Consider the following 27,900-nt stretch of genomic DNA (forward strand, 5'->3'; position numbering starts at 1 on the left):
GCCTTCATCTTTGGAATTCTCATATAAACTGCAAATCTTCTGAGACATCTAGTTCATGGAATTTCATTCAACTTTCTATTAGTAGGTAGCCATTGTTGGAATAGCTGGACCACAACCTGTGAGACATTCTGATAAATCCACCTTCTACATATATGAGGAATTTCATTCTACTAGTCCTGTTCAACTAGAGAACCCCGAATAATGAAGGGATTTTTTTCACCTGCTCACCGAGGAAGATGTGCGGACTCCTCATACTGCCCATAAGCCACTCTTCTTGCCCTGTTCTCTCTAGGTGTTCAGCTACCATGAGACAACACTTGTTATTATTATTATTCTTTTCTCAAGATTTGGACCGCAAATTCAGGGATTAAAATCCTGGGTGTATCAACTAGTTTTCTTTCAGGAGAAAATATATTATCTTGTTGGTGATGTGGTTCCTGAATTGCTCTCATGGTTGTCAGAAGTATCTGTGACAACCAGATAAAAATTACCCTTAGTTCTCCTGATGTCAGCCTGAAACCATAGAACAAACTTTATCTTTTGTGTCCTAAATGTGTAATTTTGTAATATTCAGGGCACCCTTCCTTCTGTTGAACAGGAGAATCACTCCACTCCATATTGTGTAATGGGCTGTGCAAGCCATATGCCTATGGGCCGCAGGAAGATAGCTGGGTCATCTACTGGAGACAGAGTAAATGATATTGAAATTCATATTTCTGCAGGTCCATAAATTCTCGATCGCGTATGGGTGCCAGAACCAAGAACTGCTGTGCTGTGCCTTTAAATACACTGTAACCCTGAGAGAGGTGTTCTTGTCACTCAAGTCTCACTAGCCAATCACAGCCTCCAAGCTGACCTGTCAGTCAAAAGTCAGGTGGGACTTCCTGGCGCCATTTTACAGGCTTGATTTTAAAGCAGAGCAGGCCTCAGTGAGTTGTGTGCTGTGCTGTGAGTGACACAGCAGGGAACTTGGAGGAAAGCATGGGTGAGCATGGAAGCCACGACATGGTGAGTAAGGGGCTGCTGTGCCAAGGTGGGGAGGAGAGGAGGGTGAGCTATATGAGACAGGGTTGCAGATCCTCCCGGAGGCTGGGTGGGAGCCTAAGCCTACAATCAGGGTTCTCTTAGGTCCCATGTGGTACTCGCAACACAGTTTCTGGTCTTGAAAAAAATTCCTCTGTGGGCTGCATCTGGGAAAAGCATTTCGAGGAAGGAGTTGTGTGTAGATGAAAGACCCCAGCTTAGCTGCTGTAATGCCATTTTGCAAGGCTTTCACACAAAAATGTAAGTTCAAGGTAAAGTCGGTACTCCTAGGCTGCCAAACAGGATATATCAGGCCTAGGAGGGGAACTAAAAGTTCTGGGAAAAACTACATGTGCCCTAGATAGGGCCAAGTCAGCTATTATCAGATCTACATGACCCGGAGGAGCTTGTCCCCAAGTGAACCCATCGCCTCATTCGAACTGACCAATGGGATCCCTGTAACCATCCATCTGTTTCTATATGCCTGCCTCTGCTGCCTTTTCCTATAAAAAGACCTCCCAGACTGCAGGGCATGCAAGTCCTCGGAAAGACTTTGCTGCCCGCAGGTACCTGTGTACACCCAATAAACCTCTTGCTATTTACAGCCAGTGGTCTCGGACTGTTCCTTGGGTTCAGGGGTCTCCTCTTGAGGGAAGGTCTTCCCCAAGGGTCTTTCATAGAAACTTCTTTGTAGTCTATATCAACGTAATTTTGATGCGTATGGAAGCCAAGCTGTTGGAGAGTTTTTCTAGGTTATTTCAGAAGTTCAGCGTTTTGTGTTTAACACTTAGTAGTAAGATCCATTTGGAGTTAATTTTGTGGAGTTTGTAAATGGCATTCTTGCGTTCGTTCCCACTCCACTACTAACCTTGATGCAGAAGAGTAGAATTGTTGATGTAAAGGCTCCACCAATGCCTAGGAGATATTTAGCTGAGGGAGAGCTGACTCTAAATTACCCAAAGATAAGTCGTCTGCTAACTAGGCCTGCTAGAGATTAGGATGCTAGGATACATATTTGTTCTCTAGGATTGCCCAAACATTTGGCTCTAATCCAGGACACAGTAGACACTGCTGATTTACAGCCACGTGGCCTATTTCCATATTAAAGAACAGGCCTCTCACAAGCTGCTCAAGGGGCCATTACAGGGTCACAGTGAACTTGAGGGCATGGTCTCCCATAAATACCCAGTTTTCTTCTATGGAAAATTAATGTTCTGCCAAATGCACATGATGAGAGCTGGTTTCAGCTGTTTGAAAAGGAAAACACTGTTGTGCAGAGGACTCGGCTGATCAAGGAACACTTTTCATTTCAGTTCTCCCTCATGGAGACGGAACATAGCTCCTTCTCAAACCCAGGGACTTGTTGTCAGAGCCAGGAACAGCCTAGTGTCTAGGCATTAGTAGTTTTTCCTAAGTTCCTGAGCTATGCAGAATAAGACAGAGCTCCTACATTGGAAGCAAGAATGTGCTAGGGAGAGGTAGTAATGGTCTCGAGCCTGTGTCCTTGTGAGCAGGGTCTTCAGATCCTCAGAACACTACTCTTCACATCGCGCAGGGCTACAGTTATCAGTCCCAAGGCCACTGAGGGCTTAGTCCATAACATCCTAGAGATATCCTGTGATCCCTTGTGCTGTGGTGTTTGATTCACTGTCTCCTGAGTTTGTCCCATTGTATGGTAATTGCTGCTGACTCCATTTTCCTCTGGAAGTAGTGTGCAAGCAGCTATTCCTATTGCTTACTTGGAACAAGACATAGCATATGCAAGACTCCTGCCTCAGCTTTTATCTTTGCTTTGTTCTACTTTTTCTGTCTTTCTCACCTTCGGGCACCTCCACCTCAGGCCCTATCACTAAAGTATGACCTGCTTTTTTAGGTCTCTGGTATACTCATGTAATAATTCTGGTAATATCTTTGCTTTGTAAGTCTATTCTAGAACAGCTGTACTCCCAGCCTTTTAGAAAAATATTTCTGAGACAAGCTCTCCTATACTTACTTAGGTGAACTTTATCCCCGTGTCTTGCTTTCTAGTCAGTGACCTTGCTATCCTTTTGATTACACCTCCAAAATTCTTAAATTAAACACCTGTGCAACCTCAGACTTTTAAAATTGCCCACTTGAGTCATGTAGTTGACTATCCATTACAGTCACAGGAGAAGGATTTGCATGTGGAACATGGTTTCTGCCTTCAGACCAGAGGAGAAAGAATAGTTTACTGAGTGCACTGCAGGGGAAATGGGAGGAAATCAGCTGCTGGAGTCAGCAGTCTGACAAAGAACCTGATTGTGGCACTGAATGTAATTGGTCCCTATATTCTCATAGGGTGTGGTACTATTAGGAAGTATGGGTTTTTTGAAATGGGTGTGGTCTTGTTGAAACCAGTGTGTCAATGTGGATGGGCTTGGAGACTTCCTGTGTTCTGGATACTGCCAAGCATGTCACTCTATTTCCTGTGGTCTGCATTCCAAGTTGTAACCAGCACCACATCATCCTGCACATCATGCCCCCACCATGATGAAAATTCACTGAAATCTGAACTCGAAATGAACAAACTTCATTAAATATTTTCTTTATACAGGTTATGGTGGTCATGTTGTCTCTGCACATTCATTAAAAATAAAAACCAATACAGACATTTTTAGTGATTTTTTTAACATGCCAGGACGTATTAATTTATTGCGTGTGAATGAAGACAGACATAATTTGTGAGTTTATAATTTGGGAAGATTAGCTTGAGCCAGTGAATATTGAGTTTGCGGTTAGATAACTGTCCTGTGTAGATGTTTTCAATCCTGCTTGACTCAGTAAAGTCAGCTGTAAGGATCGAGAAACAGGCCATTGACATTAAGTAAGTGTATCAGGCTACACATCTCAGCAGCCAACATGTGCATTTGAGGAATACCAATCAGTCTATTATTAGTGGCATTCAATCTACAGTGAAATGACCTAATCTTTTTCAAAGTCAGTATACCTGAGGTATATCTTATTGTTTTTAAAATAAATTGTTTTTATTTGTTTGAAAAGGTGCATTATTTGTATCCTTTTTCAAATTTTATTTCTTTTTTTTTTTTTTTTTTTTTTTGATTTTTCGAGACAGTGTTTCTCCGTAGCTTTTGGTTCCTGTCCTGGAACTAGCTCTTGTAGACCAGGCTGGCCTCGACCTCACAGAGATCTGCCTGCCTCTCCCTACCAAGTGCTGGGATTAAAGGCATGCGCCGCCACCACCCGGCTCAAATTTCATTTCTTTAAATACATTCCGACACTATTTTCTATTTGGTTCTGTTCTCCACTGTTACTTGGTTATTACAGATTTCATTCTTTATTTTTCCAAGTGTTATTTATTTATTTCTCTTTAGAGCAAGGCATTTTTTTCATTCAGGCTTGCCCCCACATTATGTAGTTGGAAGTTTGAAATTGGACGCTAAAACGAAGTTCTACACTAGCTCAGAACTGAGGATGATACAGGGTTATTTATTTAGATCACAGTCCTCTGCTCGAACAGGGAATAGCAAACAAATCCTGCAGGCAGAAGTGAGAAGGAGTGCATGCTTTACATCAGCATTTATAGTATAAGAGGCCATGAACAATTGAGTGGGCCACATAAAGGCTACTGGCTGTATGATTTTCTACAGCACTTCCCCCCCTTTATTTAAATAAGAGAGTTCTGAGCCTAATACAAAATTATATACAATAGAACAACTATCAGGTATAAAAATTAGAATTACAACAAGCATAAACAATATCAAGCAAGAAACATATACTAAATGTTTCAATAACTATCCTATCCTAAAGAGTTTAAGTCTTGCATTATAAATAAATTGGCCAAGTCATGAGACGAAAGTAACTATAGCTATCTAGTCTTCAACCCCATTGAAGACCCAAGAAAGGAAATAATATTTCTTCAATAAGCAGGAAATGCAATCAAGCAACTTCTAAAATATGCAACAAATGACAGAGACAACTGTCTACCTGGGCAATCACCCAAAGTCTTTTTTTTTTAATTTTTTTTTATTAAAAAAAAAATTTCCGCCTCCTCCTCGCCTCCCATTTCCCTCCCCCTCCTCCCGCCCCTCTCCCCCTCCCCCCACTCCTCTTCTCCTGCCTCTCCAGTCCCAAGAGCAGTCAGGGTTCCCTGCCCTGTGGAAAGTCCAAGGTTCTCCCCCCTACATCCAGGTCTAGGAAGGTGAACATCCAAACTGTCTAGGCTCCCCCAAAGCCAGAACATGAAGTAGGATCAAAACCGCGTGCCATTGTCCTTGGCCTCTCATCAGCTCTCATTGTCTGCCATGTTCAGAGAGTCCGGTTTTATCCCATGCTTTTTCAGTCACAGTCCAGCTGGCCTTGGTGAGCTCCCAATAGATTGGCCCCACTGTCTCAATGGGTGGGTGCACCCCTCGTGGTCCTGACTTCCTTGCTCATGTTCTCCCTCCTTCTGCTCCTCATTAGGACCTTGGGAGCTCAGTCCGGTGCTCCAGTGTTGGTCTCTGTCTCTATCTCCATCCATCGCTAGATGAAGGTTCTATGGTGATATGCAAGATATTCATCAGTATGGCTATAGGATAGGGTCATTTCAGGTTCCCTATCCTCAGGTGCCCAAGGAACTAACTGGGGACATTACCCTGGGCACCTGGTAGCCACTCCAAGTTCAAGTCTCTTGCCAACCCTTAGGTGGCTCCCTTAACTAAGATATGAGTTTCCCTGCTCCCCTATCCAACCTTCCTTTATCCCCAATCATCCCGTTTCCCCAAGTTCCTCTCATCCTCTCCTTCACACTTTTCTCTCCCCATCTCCCCTTACCCCCATCCTGCCCCAACCCCAAGATTCCAATTTTTTTGCCCGGCAATATTTTCTATTTCCCATAGCCAGGAGGATAATTATATGTTTTTCCTTGGGTTTACCCTCTTGTTTAGCTTCTTTAGAATCACAAATTATAGACTCAGTGGCTCCTGTCCATGGCGAGAAACCAATTATGAGTGAGTACATCCCATGATCTTCTTTTTGGGTCTGGGTTATCTCACTCAGGATAGTATTTGCTATTTCCATCCATTTGCTTGCAAAATTCGAGAAGTCATTGTTTTTTACCGCAGAGTAGTACTCTAATGTGTATATATTCCACACTTTCTTCATCCATTCTTCCATTGAAGGACATCTAGGTTGCTTCCAGGTTCTGGCTATTACAAATAATGCTGCTATGAACATAGTTGAACAAATGCTTTTGTCATATGATAGGGCATCTCTTGGGTATATTCCCAAGAGTGTTATTGCTGGGTCCAGGAGTAGGTTGATCCCAATTTTACTGAGAAACCGCCACACTGATTTCCAAAGTGGTTGCACAAGTTTGCAGTCCCAGCAGCAATGGATGAGGGTACCCCTTTCTCCACAACCTCTCCAGCAAAGGCTATCCTTAGTGTTTTTGATTTTAGCCATTCTGACAGGTGTGAGATGATATCTCAAAGTTGTTTTGATTTGCATTTCTCTGATCGCTAAGGAGGTTGAGCATGACCTTAAGTATCTTTTGGCCATTTGAACTTCTTCTGTTGAGAATTCTCTGTTCAGTTCAGTGCCCCATTTTTTTAATTGGGTTAATTATCATTTTAACATCTAGTTTCTTAAGTTCTTTATATATTTTGGAGATCAGACCTTTGTCTGTTGCGTCACCCAAAGTCTTATTTGCAATGTTGGAGCAACCAACTTTGGCTAAGGCCTAGAGTAACTGGCAGACTTTTTTTCAGAGGCAGGAAATTTTTTTCTAATAAATTTTTATTACTTTATAAATAATATCATTCAAAATTTTCACTTCCTCCCCTCCTCCCAGTTCTGTCCTGCTGTTCCTCCACTCACACTTCCCCCTCTTTCTCCAGTCCTACGAGAGGGCAGGATATGCTTTCCTATGGAAAGTCCAAGGCCATCCCCTCTATATCCAGGCTTAGAAAGGTATGCATTCAAATAGAATAGGATCCCAAAAAGCCAGTACATGCAGTAGAGACAAATCCCAGTGCCATTATTGTTGGCTTCTCAGTCTGCCTCAATTGTGAACCACCTTCAGAGGGTCCAGTTTGATGCCAAGCTCATTCAGTCCCAGTCCAGCTGGCTTTGGTGAGCTCCATTAGATCAGGCACTCTGTCTCAGTGGGTGGGCCAACCCTTCTCGGTCCTGACTTTCTTGCTCATATTCCCCCTCCTCTGCTCTTCAACTGGACCTTGGGAGCTCATTCCAGTGCTCCCATGTGGAAGCACTATCTCTGTCTCTATCTCCATCTGTCACCAGATGAAGGTTCTATGGTGATATTCAAGGTAATTATCAGTCTGACTATAACTTTTTGGAGTTGATCTTGTATCCTGCCACATTACTAAAGGTGTTTATCAGCTGTAGAAGTTCTTTGGTAGAGTTTTTGGGGTCGCTTATGTATACTATCATATCATCTGCAAATAATGAAAGTTTAACTTCTTCCTTTCCAATTCAGCTCCCCTTGATCCCCTTATGTTGTCTTATTGCTATTGCTAGAACTTCAAGCACTAGATTGAAGAGGTATGGAGAGAGAGCACAGCCTTGTCATTTTTTTTTTTTTTTTTTGGTTTTTCGAGACAGGGTTTCTCTGTGGCTTTGGAGCCTGTCCTGGAACTAGCTCTTGTAGACCAGGCTGGTCTCGAACTCACAGAGATCCGCCTGCCTCTGCCTCCCGAGTGCTGGGATTAAAGGCGTGCGCCACCACCGCCCGGCAGCCTTGTCATTTTCAATGCCAGGTCAGGTACCCTCTCCTCCACTGTGCAGGGTCCTAGCTGGGGACATCCCTGTGGACACCTGAGAACCCCTCTAGAGTCAAGGCTTTTGCAAACCCAACAATACATCCCTTAATTAAGATATCTTCTTCTCTGCTCCCATATCTATCCTTCCTCCATCTAAACCATCCCACTTTCCAAAGCTCTCCCTAACATTCCCCTTCTTCTTTCTCTGTCCCCCTCTCTTCTTCCCCCTACCCCACCCCCACCCCCATGCTCCAGCTTCTGCCTGGCGATCTTGTCTGCTTCCAATTTCCAGAAGGATCTATATATGTTTTTCTTTGAGTTCACCTTATTACTTAGCTTCTCTAAGATCATGAAATATAGACTCAATGTCCTTTGTTTATGGCTAGCATCCACTAATGAGTGAGTACATCCCATGATCTTCTTTTTGGGTCTGGGTTACCTCACTCAGGATAGTATTTTCTATTCCCATCCATTTGCATGCAAAATTTCAGATGTCATTGTTTTTTACCGCTGAGTAGTACTCTAATGTGTAGATGTACCACACTTCCTTTATCCATTCTTCCATTGATGGGCATCTAGATTGTTTCCAGATTCTAGCTATTACAAATAATGCTGCTATGAACATAGTTGAACAAATGCTTTTGTAGTATGATTGGGCATCTTTTGGTTTTATTCCCAAGAATGTTATTGCTGAGTCCTGGGGTAGGTCAATCCCAAATTTGCTGAGAAACTGCCAGACTGCTTTCCAAAGTGGTTGCACAAGTTTGCATTCCCACCAGTAATGGATGAGTATACCCCTTACTCCACATCCTTTCCAGCAAAGGCTATCATTGGTGTTTTTGATTTTAGCCATTCTGACAGGTGTAAGATGGTATCTCAAAGTTGTTTTGATTTACATTTCCCTGATCGCTAAGGAAGTTGAGCATGACTTTAAGTGTCTTTTGGCCATTTGAACTTCTTCTGTTGAGCATTCTCTGTTCAGTTCAGTGCCCTATTTTTTAATTGGGTTAATTAGCATTTTAAAGTCTAGTTTCTTGAGTTCTTTATATTTTGGAGATCAGACCTTTGTCTGTTGCAGAGTTGGTGAAGATCTTCTCCCAGTCAGTGGGTTGCCTTTTTGTCTTAGTGACAGTGTCCTTTGCTTTACAGAAGCTTCTCAGTTTCAGGAGGTCCCATTTATTCAATGTTTCCCTTAATGTCTGTGCTGCTGGGGTTATACATAGGAACTATGTTGACCCTCCCAATCCAAGAGCAAGGGAGATCCTTCCATTTTCTGGTATCCTCTTCAATTTCTTTCTTCAAAGATCTGAAGTTCTTGTCAAATAGATCTTTCACTTCTTTGGTCAGAGTTACCCCAAGATATTTTATGCTGTTTGTGGCTGTCGTGAAAGGTGATGCTTCTCTGATTTCCCTCTCTGCTTCCTTATCCTTAGTGTATAGGAGGGCAACTGGTTTTTTGGAGTTGATCTTGTATCCTGCCACATTACTAAAGGTGTTTATCAGCTATAGGAGTTCTTTGGTAGAGTTTTTGTGGTCGCTTATGTATACTATCATATCGTCTGCAAATAACGAAAGTTTAACTTCTTTCTTTCCAATTCAAATCCCCTTGATCCCCTTATGTTGTCTTATTGCTATTGCTAGAACTTCAAGCACTATATTGAAGAGGTATGGTGAGAGTGCACAGCCTTGTCATGTTCCTGGTTTTAGTGGGATGGCTTTGAGTTTCTCTCCATTTAATTTGATGTTAGCTGTCGGCTTGCTGTAAATAGCTTTTATTATATTTAGGTATGACCCTTGTATCCCTAATCTCTCCAAGACCTTTATCATAAAGGGATGTTGAATTTTGTCAAATGCTTTTTCAACATCTAATGAAACGATTATATGTTTTTTTTCTTTCTGTTTATTTATATGATGGATTACATTGATAGATTTGCATATGTTGAACCAGCCCTGCATCTCTGGGATGAAGCCTACTTGATCATAATGGATAATTTTTCTAATGTGTTCTTGGATTCGGTTTGCCAGTATTTTATTGAGGATTTTTGCGTCGATGTTCATGAGAGAGATTGGCCTGTAGTTATCTTTCTTGGTTGGTCTTTGTGTGGTTTTGGTATCAGAGTAACTGTAGTTTCATAAAAGAAATTTGCCATTGATTCTTCTGTTTCTATATTGTGAAATACATTAAGGATTATAGGTATTAGCTCTTCTTGGAAGTTCTAGTAGAATTCTGCATGAAACCATCTGGTAGGGCTGGAGAGATGGCTCAGAGGTTAAGAGCATTGCCTGCTCTTCCAAAGGTCCTGAGTTCAATTCTCACAACCATCTGCAATGGGGTCTGGTGCCCTCTTCTGGCCTGCAGGCATATACACAGACAGAACATTGTATACATAATAAATAAATAAATTTTAGCCAGGCAATGGTGGCAAAGGCCTTTAATCCCAGCACTCGGGAGGCAGAGGCAGGCGGATCTCTGTGAGTTCGAGACCAGCCTGGTCTACAGAGCTAGTTCCAGGACAGGCTCCAAAGCCACAGAGAAACCCTGTCTCAAAAACCAAAAAAAAAAAAAGAAAAAAGAAAAAAGAAACCATCTGGTCCTAGGCTTTTTTTGGAAGGGAGGTTTTTGATAACAGTTTTTAATTTTTTGCGACTAACATGTCTATTTAGATTGTTCACCTGGTCTTGGTTTAACTTTGGTATATAGTACTTATCTTAAAAAAATGTCCATTTCTTTTGCATTTTCCAGTTTTGTGGCATACAGGCTTTTGTAGTAAGATCAGTGTCAGGAGCCATGTCCCCCCAAAATTATTATAGGAATCACCGCCGTGAGGAGTTTTGCAGAGGGCCCCACTTCCCAATTATATTGAGAATAGTCTTATTGACAAACCCTATCCCACACCCTAATTGTCTGTTAATAGAGAGCTATCTGTTAGCGGAGCCCACCTCACACTCTAATGATCTCTAAAACTAGGTGTGTCAACTTGTGACTTCCTGACCAAGGAATCGTAACCTGACCGATCGTAACCTCTTGGCCTACGTGACGGGTATGGACCACGTGGCAAGATCCTGTGCCCCAGCCCCTCAAGCTCCTCATCCAGGGGCTATATAAGCTGTAACCATGACTCTAATAAACGGAGGCTTTGACAAGTTTGCTTGGCCTGCTTCCTCTTATCGGCCTATGTCTTTCAGGTGGTACCTCTCCATGACCCTGGAATAACTGACCAGCCAGGCGGGTTACAGACCCTAGACAGAGTGACCTGCCAAGGCGGTCTAATGATCAGTAAACAATCTTTAAACAACTGTCCAAGAAATGAGGACAATGACCTCAAAATGTAAACAACTATAAGTATCCTAATCAGAGATAGAAATGTATATTGCAATATGATAAATACATCCTAAACTTGTATCAATATACAAAATGTCTTCAGGAGAGGTAGAAGCATGCATACATTCAATATGACAAAATAACTTTGCTTAGGTATACAAATATTGTAGATGAAAATAGGAACATATTCAAATTTAATTTCAGTTTGTATCAATATACAAGAATCTATACCAATGGAAATTGCCTGTTGTTCACAAGTAAAAATCAAATTTAAATGCTCCATAGCCAGACCTCCCAAAAGTGCCAGACTCATTTGTGCTGGCAAACCAGGAAGCCACTGTTTTGAAACTCTGACCCCCAAACTGCTAAATCAGAAAGACCTCTCTTAAGGGAGTTGCGACAAGCCAGCAGTTAAAAAATAAAGTACAGATAAGGATCATAAAAAAAGCTTAATAAAGGACTGACTTTATCATGAGACCAAATTGCTGTAGTTATACTAGTTCAACCAAAATAGAAGATCTATGTAAAATGATTTGGCTCTGCCTAACAGAACTGTTGTCTCAATTTGCTCAGGAGATTTTATCTTATTTCCCCTTCCCAGAGAGATCAATGTATGTTTCTCTCTTAAGGTTTTCATTATTCGCTAGCTTCTCTGGGGATGTGGCCTATGGGATTGTTATCCTTTGCTTGATATCTAATATCCATTTATGTGTGAATATGCACCATCTTCTTTTTTCTGGGTCTGGGTTACCTCACTCAGGAAGATTTTTTTCTACTTCCATTCATTTGCATGCAAATTTAAAGATGTCACTGTTTTTTCCCCCACTGAGTACTATTGCACTGTGCACATATACCATATTTTCTTTGTAAATTTTTTGGTTGAGGGACTGCTAGGTTGTTTTTAGGTTCTGGCTATTATAAAGAATGCTGCTATTAACATAGTTGAGCAAAAGTCTATATAGTATTATTGAGCATCAATTGGGTATATACCCAAGAGTGATATTACTGAGTCTTGAGGTAGCTTGTTTCCAAATTTAAAAGAAACTGTCATAGTGTTTTCCAAATTGGCTGATTTCCAGGTTTACATGCCCACAGGCAATGGAGGAGTGTTTCCCTTACTACACATTCTATACAGCATAAGACAATTTTTGCATTCAGGAAATTTACTATTTTATTAAGAATTCCATAAACTTTTGTTGCTTTGGGTGCTGTCTGTAAAGGGACAGTTTTATTTTCTCTTCTTGATCTTAGAGGCTTGCCTTTCGTAATTTATATGTATATCTGTGTTTTCCAGTTGTTGCAGTCTTCATGTTTGTGTTTCTGCTGTTTTGAGTGATTGATACAGTCAATGCACTGGTTTTGTGTTTTTCAAACATTCTCATATATTTTTGTCTCTTTGTCTTAGTTTCACCTGTCAACATAATGTAGCCTAGAGTCATCTGAGGGAACATCAGTTGATGGCATGGCCACTCAGAATCACTAGTTACTATGTCTGTGAGAAATTGTGTTGATTGATGATTGATGTAGGAAGACTCTTCGCCTGAGTCTGGCAATACTCATAAGCAAATGGAGCTTGACTGGATAAGAGGGCTAGCTGAACTTGAGACAGTGACCAAATGAGAGAAAAGCTAATAAATTTTTCCCATATATTTTTTGTTACTTCAGGTGCTATCTTGAATTTCTGTCCTAAGCTCCCATGATGATGGGTTTGTGATCTTGTAATATTAGTGAAGTAAATATGGAGATGCTTTTGATTAGAATTATGTCACAGCAAATAACAAGGAAATTATAAGAAAATGTGGTACAACAGAGTGATTTTGTTATTGCAAAGGACTTTGAATTGGTGATTTTGGAGGAATGTTGAAGATATTAAGATTGAGATGGCAAAATCCCTAGAAACGAACACACAGAGCTTCAGCAGTCATTCTTATGGGACTGAAAAGATGGGAGCGTTGAGCGGAATGCAGACAGTGAAGGTAGACTTCATAGGAGTTCAGTCGGAAGTAGACTCCATGAAAAATTAAGCTAGAGGTCATTGGATTATATTTTTGTCCCAAACAATTCTTACTTCCTCCATTACCTGAAAATTGAATAAGCCAAAGTTAAAAAGTAGAGGCTGATTTCTTAAAGTATTGATTCTGCTGGATAGTTTTTACAGTTGACTGATTCAGGTTTATTATAAAGAAACTAAACAAGTGGGACAGAATGAAATCCAGAAGTCTTATTGGTAATGAAATAAAGCTTTGGGTAGATTCAGATGGCAGAAACTTTCAAGTAGATTTTCACCATTAAAGGAAATTCCATGCTCTAGCGAGGAAGCCTAGCATGGTACTCTTAGGGTGAGATTCCATCTAGCTAAACCATCTATGGATGGAAGTAGTAAGCAAAGTGATTCCTAGGTCCAGGAGTCAGCTTCATTCAAAACCTACTGTGTCTCTGGTCCATGCAACTCTGGTGGGTTCCATCCCAACTTAGAAGCCAAACTTGTCATGATCCCCCATGTACTGATCCTGGGAACAATAAAGATGTGAACTGTAAAGGTCGTGGATTCTCCTTCTGTGGGTTCAGCTCAACATTGCTGTATCTTGCTGCATTTGGCAGGGTCGGGAACCTAGTGAGGAGCCTTTGAGAGTTTATTGCCTGAAGCTCTGAAGAAGTTTGTGTTCTTTTGAGAACACGGGATAGTGACATAGCCAAGCTAGGAGGCATTTGCCATGGACAGCTGCGTACAGAGAGTGGAACTAGCAAATGAGTGACGAGAACAAACGGTTACAGTGATGCAGCTATCTGAGTTGTTTTAGAATGAAGCCCGTTGAGTCAGATATGGAATTGAAGGATTTTGTTTTCATCCTGCTGAGTTTTAATCTTGCTTTGGTCCAGTCTTTCCCCACAGCATTCACATTCCTCTTTCTTTTTCTTTTCTTTTAGAAATTTTTCTCTCATAAAATATATCTGCACTACAATTTGCCCAACATTTACATCTTTCATTCCCCTGCCCTGATGCCTTCTCCTCTATATCTTCTCCTCCAATTTCCTTCTTTTTTTTAATGTACTTTATTTATGGCTAGAAACCGATTATGAGTGAGTACATCCCATGTTCCTCTTTTTGGGTCTAGGATACCTTACTCAGGATAGTGTTTTCTATTTCCATCCATTTGCACGCAAAATTCGAGAAGTCATTGTTTTTTACCACTGAGTAGTACTCTAATATGTATATATTCCACACTTTCTTCATCCGTTCCTCCATTGAAGGTCATCTAGGTTGTTTCCAGGTTCTAGCTATTACAAACAATGCAGCTATGAACATAGTTGAACAGATACTTTTGTCATATAATAGGGCATCTCTTGGGTATATTCCCAAGAGTGGTATTACTGGATCTTGGGGTAGGTTGATCCCAAATTTCCTGAGATATTGCCACACTGATTCCCAAAGTGGTTGCACAAATTTGCATTCCCACCAGCAATGGATGAGTGTGCCCCTTTATCCACAACCTCTCCAGCAAAGGCTATCATTGGTGTTTTTGATTTTAGCCATTCTGACAGGTGTAAGATGGTATCTCAAAGTTGTTTTAATATGCATTTCCCTTATCACTAAGGAGGTTGAGCATGACCTTAAGTGTCTTTTGGCCATTTGAGTTTCTTCTGTTGAGAATTCTCTGTTCAGTTCAGTGCACCATTTTTATTGGGTTAATTAGCATTTTAAAGTCTAGTTTCTTGAGTTCTTTATATATTTTGGAGATCAGACCTTTGTCTGTTGCAGGGTTGGTGAAGATCTTCTCCCAGTCAGTGGGTTGCCTTTTTGTCTTAGTGACAGTGTCCTTTGCTTTACAGAAGCTACTCAGTTTCAGGAGGTCCCATTTATTCAATGTTGTCCTTAATGTCTGTGCTGCTGGGGATAAACATAGGAAGTGATCTCCTGTACCCATATGTTGTAGAGTACTTCCCACTTTTTCTTCTATCAGGTTCAGTGTGTTCAGACTAATATTGAGGTCTTTAATCCATTTGGACTTGAGTTTTGTGCATGGCGATAGATATGGATCTATTTTCATTCTTCTACAGGTTGCCAACCAGTTCTGCCAGCACCATTTGTTGAAGATGCTCTCTTTTTTCCATTGAATACTTTTAGCTCCTTTATCAAAAATTAGGTGTTCATATGTTTATGGGTTAAAATCAGGGTCTTCTACTTGGTTCCATTGATCGACTTCTCTGTTTTTATGCCAAATACCAAGCTGTTTTCAATACTGAAGCTCTGTAATAGAGTTTGAAGTCAGGGATGGTAATGCCTCCAGACGATCCTTTATTATATAAGATTGTTTTGGCTATCCTGGGTTTTTTGTTTCTCCATATAAAGTTGATTATTGTCCTCTCAAGATCTGTGAAGAATTTTGATGGGATTTTAATGGGGATTGCATTGAATCTATAAATTGCCCTTGGTAGAATTGCCATTTTTACAATGTTGATTCTCCCAATCCAAGAGCAAGGGAGATCCTTCCATTTTCTGGTATCCTCCTCAGTTTCTTTCTTTATAGACTTAAAGTTCTTGTCAAATAGATCCTTCACTTCCTTGGTTAGAGTTACCCCAAGATATTTTATGCTATTTGTGGCTATCGTGAAGGGTGATGCTTCTCTGATTTCCCTCTCTGCTTCCTTATCCTTTGTGTATAGGAGGGCAACTGATTTTTTTGGAATTGATCTTGTATCCTGCAACACTACTAAAGGTGTTTATCAGCTGAAGGAGTTCTTTGCTGGAGTTTTTGGGGTCGCTTATGTACACTATCATATCGTCTGCAAATAATGAAAGTTTAACTTCTTCCTTTCCAATTTGAATCCCTTTGATCCCTTTATGTTGTCTTATTGCTATTGCTAGAATTTCAAGCACTATATTAAAGAGGTATGGAGACAGTGGACAACCTTGTCGTGTTCCTGATTTTAGTGGAATAGCTTTGAGTTTCTCTCCATTTAATTTGATGTTAGCTGACGGCTTGCTGTAAATAGCTTTTATTATACTTAGGTACGACCCTTGTATTCCTAATCTCTCCAAGACCTTTATCATAAAGGGATGTTGAATTTTGTCAAATGCTTTTTCAGCATCTAATGAAATGATCATATGGTTTTTTTCTTTCTGTTTATTTATATGATGGATTACATTGATAGATTTTCGTATGTTGAACCAGCCCTGCATCTCTGGGATGAAGCCTACTTGATCATAATGGATAATTTTTTAAATGTGTTCTTGGATTCAGTTTGCCAGTATTTTATTGAGTATTTTTGCGTCGATGTTCATGAGAGAGATTGGCCTGTAGTTCTCTTTCTTAGTTGTGTCTTTGTGTGGTTTTGGTATCAGAGTAACTGCAGCTTCATAAAAGGAATTTGGCAATGACTTCTCTGTTTCTATATTGTGAAATACATTAAGGAGTATAGGTATTAGGTCTTCTTGGAAGTTCTGGTAGAATTCTGCATTGAAGCCGTCTGGACCTGGGCTTTTTTTGGTGGGGAGGTTTTTTATAACAACTTCTAATTCTTCGCGATAACAGGTCTATTTAGATTGTTCACCTCGTCCTGGTTTAACTTTGGTATATGGTACTTATCTAAAAAAGTGTCCATTTCTTTTACATTTTCCAATTTTGTGGCATACAGGTTTTTGTAGTAAGATCTAATGATTCTCTGAATTTCCTCTGTGTCTGTGGTTATGTCTCCCTTTTCGTTTCTGATTTTGTTAATTTGCATATTCTCTCTCCGCCGTTTGATTAGTTTGGATAGGGGTTTATCAATCTTACTGATTTTCTCCAAGAACCAGCTTTTTGTTTCATTGATTCTTTGGATTGTTTTCTGTGTTTCTATTTTGTTTATTTCAGCCCTCAATTTGATTATTTCCAGTCTTCTACTTCTCCTAGGTGAGTCTGCTTCTTTTTTTCTAAAGCTTTCAGGTGGGCTATTAAGTCTCCAATGTGTGCTTTCTCCGTTTTCTTTAAGTTGGCACTTAATGCTATGAACTTTCCTCTTAGCACTGCTTTCATAGTGTCCCATAGGTTTGAGTATGTTGAGTCTTTGTTTTCATTGAATTTAAGAAAGACTTTAATTTCTTTCTTTATTTCTTCCTTGATCCAGGTGTGGTTCAGTAGTTGACTGTCCAGTTTCCATGAGTTCATAGGCTTTCTGGGGATAGCATTGTTGTTGAATTCTAACTTTAATCCATGGTGATCTGATAAGACACATGTGGTTACCGATATTTTTTTGTAGCTGTGTAAGTTTGCTTTGTTACCGAGTATGTGGTACTGTTGTGATTCCCTGTTCACCTACAAAATCTAGTCTATTTCCTTTTTCATGTGGGTTCCATGCATCCTTTATTATAGCCATTCTTGTTACTTTCCTTCTCTGAGTCTGTGGATTGTACTGTGATTATTCTTTAATAATCAAATAATTAACTGCTAATACCCACATATATATGAGTGCATATATGTGGTTCTGGATTTACTTGCTCAGAATAAAATAGAACTGAGGAAACTAGACATCAACAAATCAAATAATCAAGAAAAAATATAGTACAGATCAAAATTAAGAATTCTAAATAAATGAATTTAACTGGCTTAAAACACATAAATAAATGTACAACATACTCAGCTATCAAGGAAATACCAATCAAAATTACTTTAATGATTCATCTTATACCTGTCAGATTGGCTAGGATCAATAACACAAGTGACATCTCATACTGGCAAAAATATGGAAAAAGGGGATGCTCCCCCATTGCTGCTGGGAATGCAAACCTGTATAGCCAGTATGGAAATCAATATGGCAATTCCTCAGACAATTATTAATCTATCTACCTCAAGACTTAGCTATACCACTGTGATAGTTTGAATATATTTGGCATCATAATCTCTTAAGGAGTGGAAGTAGTGGGAGGTGTGGATATTTTGGAGTTGGCCTGTTCTTGTTAGCGGAAGTATGTCACTGTGGGTTTATAACATCTGACTGCTAGCTTACAGGCTTCAGCCATGATGATAATTAACTCAACCTCTGAAATTATATGTGAGCCTCCTCAATTAGATACTTTTGTTAGAAGAGTTTCTCTGGTCATGGTGTCTCTTTATAAAAAAAAAAAAAAAAAAAAAAAAAAAAAAACTAAGACAGAAGTTGGTCCCAGGGACTAGAGTATTGCTGTGATAGTCCTAACCATGCTTTTGTTTCGAATCATAAGGTCTTTGATTCTTTGGCTTAAAAAAAGGAAAGAATGCATTTGGCAGTGCATACAGGGTCATACTACGAGGAACAAGGGAGAGAGTGACCTTGATAACGAAATGAAATATCAGGAGCCAGCTCAAGAGGTTTCAGAGTAGAATTTTAATATGTTTCTTACAAATGATTCTTGTGATATTTTGGTGAAGGAAGTGCCTTGGTTCAAAAAATCTGCCTGAGGCTGAAGTAAGGAGATTTTGATTAATTCCCTGGGAAGAAGAATCCTCAACACAGCATAAGATAGACTCTGCCAAGTGGCTGTTAGTGATAACTCTACTGAAGATACTTAATAAAAGGGATTCGTGGCCTGAGGGGGTGGCACATTGACTTTAATCCTAGTACTCTTAACACAGAGGCCTGCACACCTCTGTTAGTTCAAGGACAGCTTAGTTCACAGATCAAGTTTCAGGACAGCCAAGCTTGTACAGCCAAAAGCAGAAAGCTGGTAAAGATAGAATTAAACAAGGTGCCATGCTCTAACCCCAGTAAGCAGCAGAACCTGACAGCTGGGGCCACATGGTTCTGGCTTAAGAGTTAAGGATAAAAGAAAGGCATTATATTCTCTGTTTCTTGTTAGCTGGGGCTGAAGAATCAGCTGTGATGAGCAAGTTATCAGAAGTATTTAAGCAAAATATGGTTCTGCTGGATACTTAATGCTGGACGGCAAGAGCTAAAAATTTAGTGATGATTACGAGACCAGAATCACTGATAAGAAAATGTCTGGGAAGTGTTTTCTAAGAACACAGAGCAACTGTTTTCCAGGGGTAGCCACAGTTGTACCTCAACAGGTAGGTGGAGTTTCTAATGTGTATCACCGGGTGGTAATATTTTGAAGATATTGATGGATGTAAGGCTTGGCACTGTGAGAGGTCAGGAAAGGACATCACTGAAGGTCCAGTGTCATTGGCAGTTGAATGCTCAGGACTGTAAGGGTCAGATCAAGAGGTGCGGCACCCTGAGGAGATTCTATGAGAAACACTGGTGAAGGTGAAACCCAGTTACAACAGAAGACCCCAGTGTCTGGAGAGGCCAGCACTGGGATGTAACCACCAAAACAGTAGTAGCGGTGGACTTCAGTCAACCAGAGTCTAGAAGACCAGGTGTGTGTACTGCAGAGGGCAGAGTCAGTGTATTGACCCAAAGCCTATGGAAGGGTACAGGAGATCTTGAGTGGGCCTTAATATTGGAAAGTTGGATTTCTTTAATTATCCAAGATGTTAGAGATCCCAGGGTAATAGGTTACCTGCCAAGGAGAGCTACTAATATGCAATGGAACCAGCCAAAGAAAAGAAGTGTGATGTTTTCAGCAAAGCTGAACAGGATTGGAAACCTGGAGAGCTATTGGACATGGAATTAGGTATCATTACATTGACTTTTTTCTTAATTGTTACTTGTATTTGTTTCTACTCTAGTTCTTTGAGCCATTTAACTTCTGGATCCTGCCCATCTAGGTGCTCTTCCTAGCCATGTTGGGCCTCAATTTGGGCCAGTCATTGGTTAGCCACTACACAAATCTTGAGCCACCATTTTCCTGATATATCTTCCATATACCACAAGTGTGTATCAAATATTTTGTGAATGGCTTGGTTTTATAGTCCCACCACTGGGAGCCATATGTGATTACAGAAGATGGCCAGTACAGGCTCCATATTTCTGAGTTATAGGGAGTCCTCACTATAATCACCCTCAAAGATTGCAGAAAGTTGTTACTGCACTGTTTGACCATCAACCATTAAAACTTTTTTATTGTATTAATTTCTTGCTGTGTTTTCCCCCTACCTACCTCCATTTACTCTTATGATCCTTCCTGTTCTTCCTCTGTGTACTCCCACAAAATCTAGTCTATTTAATAGAATCTTTGGGATCCATGCACCCCCTGCTACAGCCATCTTTGACACTTACTCTATCTGGGTCTGTGGATTGTACAGTAATAAGTCTTTACTCAACAGCTAATATCCACTTACAGTGAGTACACATCATGTTTGTCTATGTAGTATGGATTTACTTGTTCAGAAGCAAAAGACCTCAAGCAACACATCCAAAAATAAATTAATTGAATAAAAGTGTGGTACAGATTTAAACAAGGAGTTCTAAATAGATGAATCTAAACTGTTTTAGAAACACTTAACTAAATGTTCATTATACTTAGCCATCAATCAAATGTACATCAAAAGAGCTTTTAGAATTCAGCTTATACCTGTCAGAATAGCTAGGTTCAATAACATGATGGAAAACTCATGCTAGCAAGGATGTTGAATTAGTAGAACGTTGATTGACTAGGATCAGTAACCCAAGTGACATATCATACTGGCAAAAATATGGACAAAAAGAAATACTCCCCCATTGTTGCTGAGAATGTAAACCTGTATAGTCACTATGATAACCAATATGGCAGTACCTCAGATAATTGGGAGAGCCACTATCGTAACCAATATGGCAGTACCTCAGATAATTGGGAATCTATCTATCTTAAGACTCAGATGTACTACTCTGGTAGTTTGAATGTAGTGAAACCCAATAATCTCCAAGGGAGTGAGTGTCACTATTAGGTGTGGCTTTATTGGCCTGGGTTATGGCCAAATCAAGTCATTATCATGATTGTTATAACAGACTTCACATTGAAACACTTCAGGAACTGTTCCAGCCTATGACAGTCATTGAAGTTAGACTAAATACGTTTAATCATGGGATGACTATGAATATTTATGCATCAGGGTCAGAATGTAGTTGATTGAAGGAAAAGGTCCCAGATTAGAAGTGGTTGAACAATTGTCTCTCCGGGTGCTCTTCTTTGTTGTATTTGTAGAACACTAAGTAGGAGAAATCTTTTGGATGAAATTCCTATATTGGGGATTGGATTTACATGATCATAGACTGAACCCATTTCTGGTTATGTGTGTGCTGATGTTATGACCTCACCACCATTATAGATGGTATCACTAAATGACAAAACATGCAGTTGAAGCAATTTCTGTTCACTCTTAAGCGTTTTGCTATCCTGATTTCTATTTTAATTTTTTGTTTTCACTTTTGTTTTTGAAATACAATGTTTTTTCTGTGTAGCTCTTGGTCCTCAATGTAGCTCCTTAGACCATGCTGTTCTCAACTCAGAAATACAAATGATCCTAGCTACTGCACAGAGGGATTAATGGCAGAGTAACATGCTTGTTATTTTTCTGTATTCTTTTACTGTCTGATGAGCCTGGAATATAGGTTTTTGTACATTTCAAGAATAAGTTCTGATGCTGAACTTCTTGAAATTTGAAGTTTGGTAGAGGGTATCATTTCCTTTCCCAGGAGAGTAGTATCCATGACATCAATACCTCTGCCATCTGAATCCTTGCACTGCAGGGGTGTGACTTTCCACCTGTTTCTAATTTTTTTTGTTTTGAATGCTTTCAATGAATATGAGGTTATAAGAATATACAAGGGTATTACCACAGGCGTGCCTGTTTCTCATGGTTGTCACAAGAGACGTCAGAACCTATGAAGTTGAAGTAATGCATAATTACAAGTCCCTATTAGTACTGGTAATTGTGCCCACTTATTTGCAAGGAAAGCAAGACCGCTTAATTTTTGACCCACCTCCCTTACTCTATGTTGTTTATGATCATTTGCAGGGCTGATGTTTTCTTTGGTCCACTTGTAAGTATTAAACATGCACTCCCTTTTAAGATCTTATAATGAAACAGTTTAAACTGGACCACTGCAAGTTCTGGAAGATGAATGTAGAACTAAAGTAAATACAAAACTTTTTGTAAGAACTTCATTTAAAACCTCTGATTTCCTTTTACATTTTTTATTTCAATGATTATGGATGGATACTGGGTTTTATTGATTTGTAACTCTGGCTTATCTGCAAGTCATTGCATAGGCTTTGACCGACATCCAACTCAATTTATTTCATCTGCTTTTACATTGATCACTGGGATTAAAGTCACAAGTGAATATACCCAACTTTGCCATCTTTTTTCTAGATAGTCATTGGTCTTATTATTTCTGTAATGTTTTCTCCATAGTGTTGATCTGCTTGCTTGTCTGTCTCTGTATGTCTGTTTATTGGCATTTCTTTCTCAAGGCTGTATCCTATTTAAATGGCCAACGAATGGCACATATGATCCTCTTCTTCAGTTTCCTTCTACAGTGATCTTTGTTTATATTATAATGCAATGTTATGGAGGAAGTATGGGAAGCAGCAGCAATATACAAATATATCATTGTAAAAGAAGTATCCAATGTCAGGATCACACTTTGTTTTATTGTTGATTGGATTTTTCTAGAATTCAGTGACCTATGAGGATGTTCACATTGACTTCTCTGAGGATGAGTGGATTTTGCTGAATCCTTCCCAGAAGAGTCTCTACATAGATGTGATGCTGGAGACATACAGGAACCTCACAACTCTTGGTAAGATTGTGAACTTTCCTTCACATTTTAAAATAAGGAGACCACTGTGTATTATTTATTGGTACTTTTGTATATTTGTGTTTGAGAAAGAGTAAGAATGAGCCAAATAACTAAGGCATAGTTCACTTAAGATATTCAGTTTTCTACAATACCCTTTAATATTTTATCTACTTTCTGTTCCTATATTTTAGGGTACTGTTGGGAAGACCATAGTTTTGAAGAGTATTGTCAAAATGCTAGAAAACATGGAAGGTAACTTTCATTTGCAACTTGGTGTATATTTGTCTCTGAAGAAATTTTAATTTGTCCTGGAAGATTTAAAGAAAAAAATAGTATGAATAAGCACACCATAAAGTATGTGGTTGATTATTAATTTCTCATAAAATCATATGCGTCAATATGAGGTAAATGGTGTGTGCATTCCTCTAAACAGAAGCGAAGGAAACAATGTCTTAACTGATACTACCATGAGAATTATACTGTAGGGCTGCTAATCCATTTAGTTTCATACCACTCAGATAACACACATGGACACATTGAATAGATAATAAGTATATGTTTAAAACTGTGCCAAAAATACTCTGTAGTAAAGCGCATGTTACTCATGTACTTGTGACTTTGCCAAATTTGTTGAAAGAGTTGGGTCATGAGAGTCAAAAAGGCTCTTGTGGAGAAACATTAATTCCTATACCACATGTCTGGCAGTTTACAAAAAGTCAAACTGTGTGAATTCGAGGGACAGTTCTTTTTCCTTTAATAAGAATGTCATATGTTACAAGTGAGCTTCCAAAATTGAAAGAGGGACTGTATATCTTTCAGAATAATGAGAAGATAGGAAAGATATTTAGTATTTCAACACTGGCTAGATTTGTTAAATGTGCTATAAGATTATATTTAATTGGTTTTCAAACTTTCTCGGGAAGACATCAGCAAACTCACACTGACGATAAGCCATGTGAGTGTTAGACTGTGTCCTTACTTTTGTTTGTTCTAGTACACTTCCTTGTGGTAGGTATTGCACTACAGGAAAACATAAGATTCCATATATAAGGTTATTTAAAACTGAGTTAGTCTAGTTCCTTTCAAATATGTAAAAGAATTCATATAAAATGATGCTATAAATGTGAGTCATTTAAAAATAGACCCATACTATCAAAGGTTCTTCAAAGACACAAAACATCCCATACTGAAAGAGAGCACCATGAATGTAAAACTTAAAATCTGATTCCTCTTTAATTATAAAAATTAATTCATACAGATATTATGATTCATCAATGTAATAAACATGGTAAAACGTTTACATGTGCTAATTATTTTTGCAGGGACGAGAGAAACCATAATGGACAAAAGCCCTCTGACTATACTCAATGTGATAAAGCCTTTTCATGTTACAGTCACCTTCAAAGGCTTGAAAAATTTCATTCTGCAGAAAAGCCATATGATGGTATTCAATATGATGAAGCCTTTGCAGCTACCAGTTTTCTCCAATTACTTCAGAGTAGACATGCTAAGGAAAATCTCCATGAAAGTAATCAATGTAGTAAAGACTTTTCATATGTCAGAAGTCTTCAAGTTCACAGAAGACAACATTCTGGAGAGAAAACTGATGAATGTAATCAATGTGAAAAAGCTTTTTCAAAATGCTCTAAACTCCAAATACAGGAAAGAACACATACTGAAGAGAAACGCTATGAATGTAATGAATGTGGTAAAGTATTTCTACGTCAATATAATCTCCAAGTACATAAAAGAACACATACTGGAGAGAAACCCTATGAATGTAATCAATGTGGTAAAGCCTTTTCACATGCCAATACTCTCAAACTTCACAAAAGAACACATACTGGAGAGAAACCTTATCAGTGTAATGAATGTGGTAAATGCTTTACAAGGAAGAGTAGTCTCCAAACACATAAAAGAACACATACTGGAGAGAAACCCTACACATGCAATCAATGTGGTAAAGCCTTTTCACAGAACAGTAAACTTCGATTACATCAGAGGATACATACTGGAGAGAAACCTTATCAGTGTAATGAATGTGGTAAAGCCTTTTCACAGAACAGTAGTCTCCAAATACATCAAAGAATACATACTGGAGAGAAACCTTATCAGTGTAATCTATGTGGTAAAGCCTTTTCAAGGAACAGTAATCTCCATATACATAAAAAAACACATACTGGAAAGCAACCTTATCAGTGTAATCAATGTCATAAAGCCTTTTCAAGGAACAGTAGTCTCCAAATACATAAAAGAACACATACTCGAGAGATACCTTATAAATGTAACCAATGTGATAAAGCTTTTGCGTATCATGGTGAACTTCAAAGACATCTAAGAACACATTCTGGAGAGAAGCCCTTTGAATGTAAGCGATGTAATAAAGCTTTTTCAGAGCACTCTAAACTCCAAAGACACAAAGGAACACATACTGGAGAGAAACCCTATGAATGTAATCAATGTGGTAAAGCCTTTTCATATACCGGTACTCTCCAACTTCACAAAACAACGCATACTGGAGAGAAACCTTATGAATGTACTCAATGTAGTAAAGCCTTTGCATGTTGTAGAAGTATACACATCCTTCCAAGAACACATGCTGAATAGAAACCCTACAATTTTAGCCAATGCGGTAGAGCCTTTGTATGTGTCATCAGGCTTTAAAATCTTGAGAAAAAAATCATACTGCAAAGAAACTTTTTTTTTTCTTTTTTTTGGTTTATCGAGGTAGGGTTTCACTGTAGCATTGGAATCTGTTCTGGAACTCACTCATAGACAAGGCTGGCCTCTAACTCACAGAGATTTGTTAGTCTCTGTCTGCCAGGTGCTGGATTAAAGGGGTGTGACACAACAGTCCAGCCTGTCAAACACTTTAGGTGCAATCAGTGTGGTAAAGTTTTCCTCTTCTTGGTAATCTTTATATGAGAGTAAACTTTTAGTAGATAAGGAGTCTATTAAGGCCTTTACAAATCACAGTACTCTGATGACCTGAGAAGATTCATACTGAAGGGAATATGACTATAAATATTTTGGAAATATCTTCAGGCAGCACACATTTGCTTACATAAGACTGGGAAGAAAACACCTCTACAAGTGTCAAATCTATTCAAGCATTATAAAGTCTCTATTTTTTTTTGCACATGCAAAATTATATGGACAGAAGTCCTGTGCACTCACCTTTCTTCATTTCTATAAATACACTTATCTGGAGAAGTTAGCTTGATTCGGGAAATAACCATGCTAGCTTCAAGATAAACAATTATATTTTTACATATTATAAGGTGAAACTCACGCCACAAGAAGGGAAAGTCCAAGTTGTTCTGTGTCCCATGGAAATCACCCAGAGCTCAAGCACCTTGTCCATCTCGGTTTTTCTTCTGGGTTCCAGGAGACCACGCCTCAACTATGTTCCACTTCTTAAATATGATTGATTAACCAAGCTTTCCCTATCCCTTATCCAGATGTAAAATTTTATAAACGTGTATGAGTGCCTCTTCTGTGTCTGTGATAAAACATAATGTCTAAGTCAATTAAAATAATAGTTTATTGTGACTCTGAGTTCCACACCATTATATGATCACTTTGAAAGTTGTCACAAGAAGTGTCAGACACGCATGACAGCTACATTTGGAAGCTAAGAACTCACATCCTAAGCCTGCAGCATGAACCAGGTGTCGGAACTTGAAATGGTGTGTGAATATATACTCTCAGGAACAAACCCATGACCTATTTCTTCCAGGATGACAATATTTTCTAAACATTCCCAAATGATACCATTAATTGAGAATGATTAATATCCGTAACTTCAAGTCTACGTTCTTGCTTTGTATTGCATGATCCAAATCATGATTGAGAAACCTCTGGAAGTAAGCCTTTAAATGCCTCAACACCTGGGTTATAGGAATGAATGCTTACAGGAGAAAAACATTCTTGAATGAAAAATTGTTTAGCCAAAGATTTTATTTAATTTTAATTATGTTATTTTAGTGTGTATTTTTGTAAGTATGTGAATATTCATGCTTAGACTCTTTGGTGTTCCTGTTGCAGGACCACTTGAAGTTCTCAAAAACCTGACCTTCATCCTGGCAATGAATTGGTCCTAACTGTTTGTCCGTGTCTTTGCCCTGTATATATGTTAAAGACATTATTTTTTATCATCTTAACATCAGACAAGAGGGAAGAACTCATGAAAGAGAAAAACTTCCATGTAAATAATATGGTAAAGACTTTAGACATCACAGTGGTCTTCATTGTCCAGAAATCCTTGTTTCATATCTTTTTCATCATGAAGAAGGTTAATCAATCATTCACTATCTTCACTCGAGTGTCATGGTGGACATTTGTCCATTGCGGTTTCTGGTTAGTGAGAGACATTAAAGTGATCTGTACATTTAGCAAATTCTCTCAATGACGTTTATTTTATGCTCATTGTATTCTTTCTTTGACGTTTGCAATGTCTGAATCTCCTGTCCAGAATTATGTTCCAAAGCTTTCATTGAGGATTCTAAAGTATGAAGTTTGTCCATTAGAGATAACATCTCATCTTTGGACAGAATTTTCATGGCATAAACCATGCCTTCTTGAATTGACAATCTTTCCGCCAATCTGTCACAGGCTTTAGACAAAATCTGATTGTCACATTCAGCAGTTTTGATTCTCTCAGTTAATGTGTCAGTTCCTACAGAAAGGGACTGAAGCTTACGATCCAAATCAGCTGTACCCTCTTCCATAGTAATGAATTTCTCCTTAATATCAGCCGTTAGTTTCATTTCCCACAGAAAGGGACTGAAGCTTACGATCCAAATCAGCTGTTCCCTCTTCCATAGTAATGAATTTCTCCTTAATATCAGCCGTTAATGTTTCAGTTCCTAGAGAAAGGGACTGAAACTTATGATCAAAATCTGCTGTTCCCTCTTCTGTAGTAATGAATTTTTCCTTAACATCAGCCTGTACCTTTTCTAAATTTTGCTCAGTTGATCGAGTCATGTTAAAGATCTGTTCTCTGCCTGGAGAACTTCAAACTGATTCTTGAGAAGATTGTTGTCATTCTTAATTTTTTTTAAGCATTCAACCTTTGCCTCTAGAATCCTGGATTCATCTCGTAAAGACTTTATCATATTTCTATTATCAAACCATATAGTACCAAGGAAGACTACGAATCCCAGA

The 27,900-nt window shown here is 39.0% G+C and overlaps 2 protein-coding genes across 2 annotated transcripts in view; one reads left to right on the forward strand and one right to left on the reverse strand.

Annotated features, from left to right (window-relative positions):
* The window catches only part of LOC130871005 (zinc finger protein 431-like), a 230,268-nt gene that overhangs the window by 76,668 nt on the left and 125,700 nt on the right, over positions 1 to 27,900 (reverse strand). The window lies entirely within an intron of this gene.
* On the forward strand, positions 965 to 26,837 carry LOC130870823 (zinc finger protein 120-like). Its single transcript, XM_057763697.1, has 5 exons — positions 965 to 1,008; positions 22,608 to 22,734; positions 22,926 to 22,986; positions 24,057 to 24,262; positions 26,782 to 26,837. Exons 1-5 carry the CDS (start codon positions 982 to 984, stop codon positions 26,835 to 26,837), a joined length of 477 nt encoding a protein of 158 aa, XP_057619680.1. The 5' UTR covers positions 965 to 981.

This window comes from Chionomys nivalis, chromosome 3 (assembly GCF_950005125.1).
Source record: "Chionomys nivalis chromosome 3, mChiNiv1.1, whole genome shotgun sequence".
Taxonomy (NCBI): Eukaryota; Metazoa; Chordata; class Mammalia; order Rodentia; family Cricetidae; genus Chionomys; species Chionomys nivalis.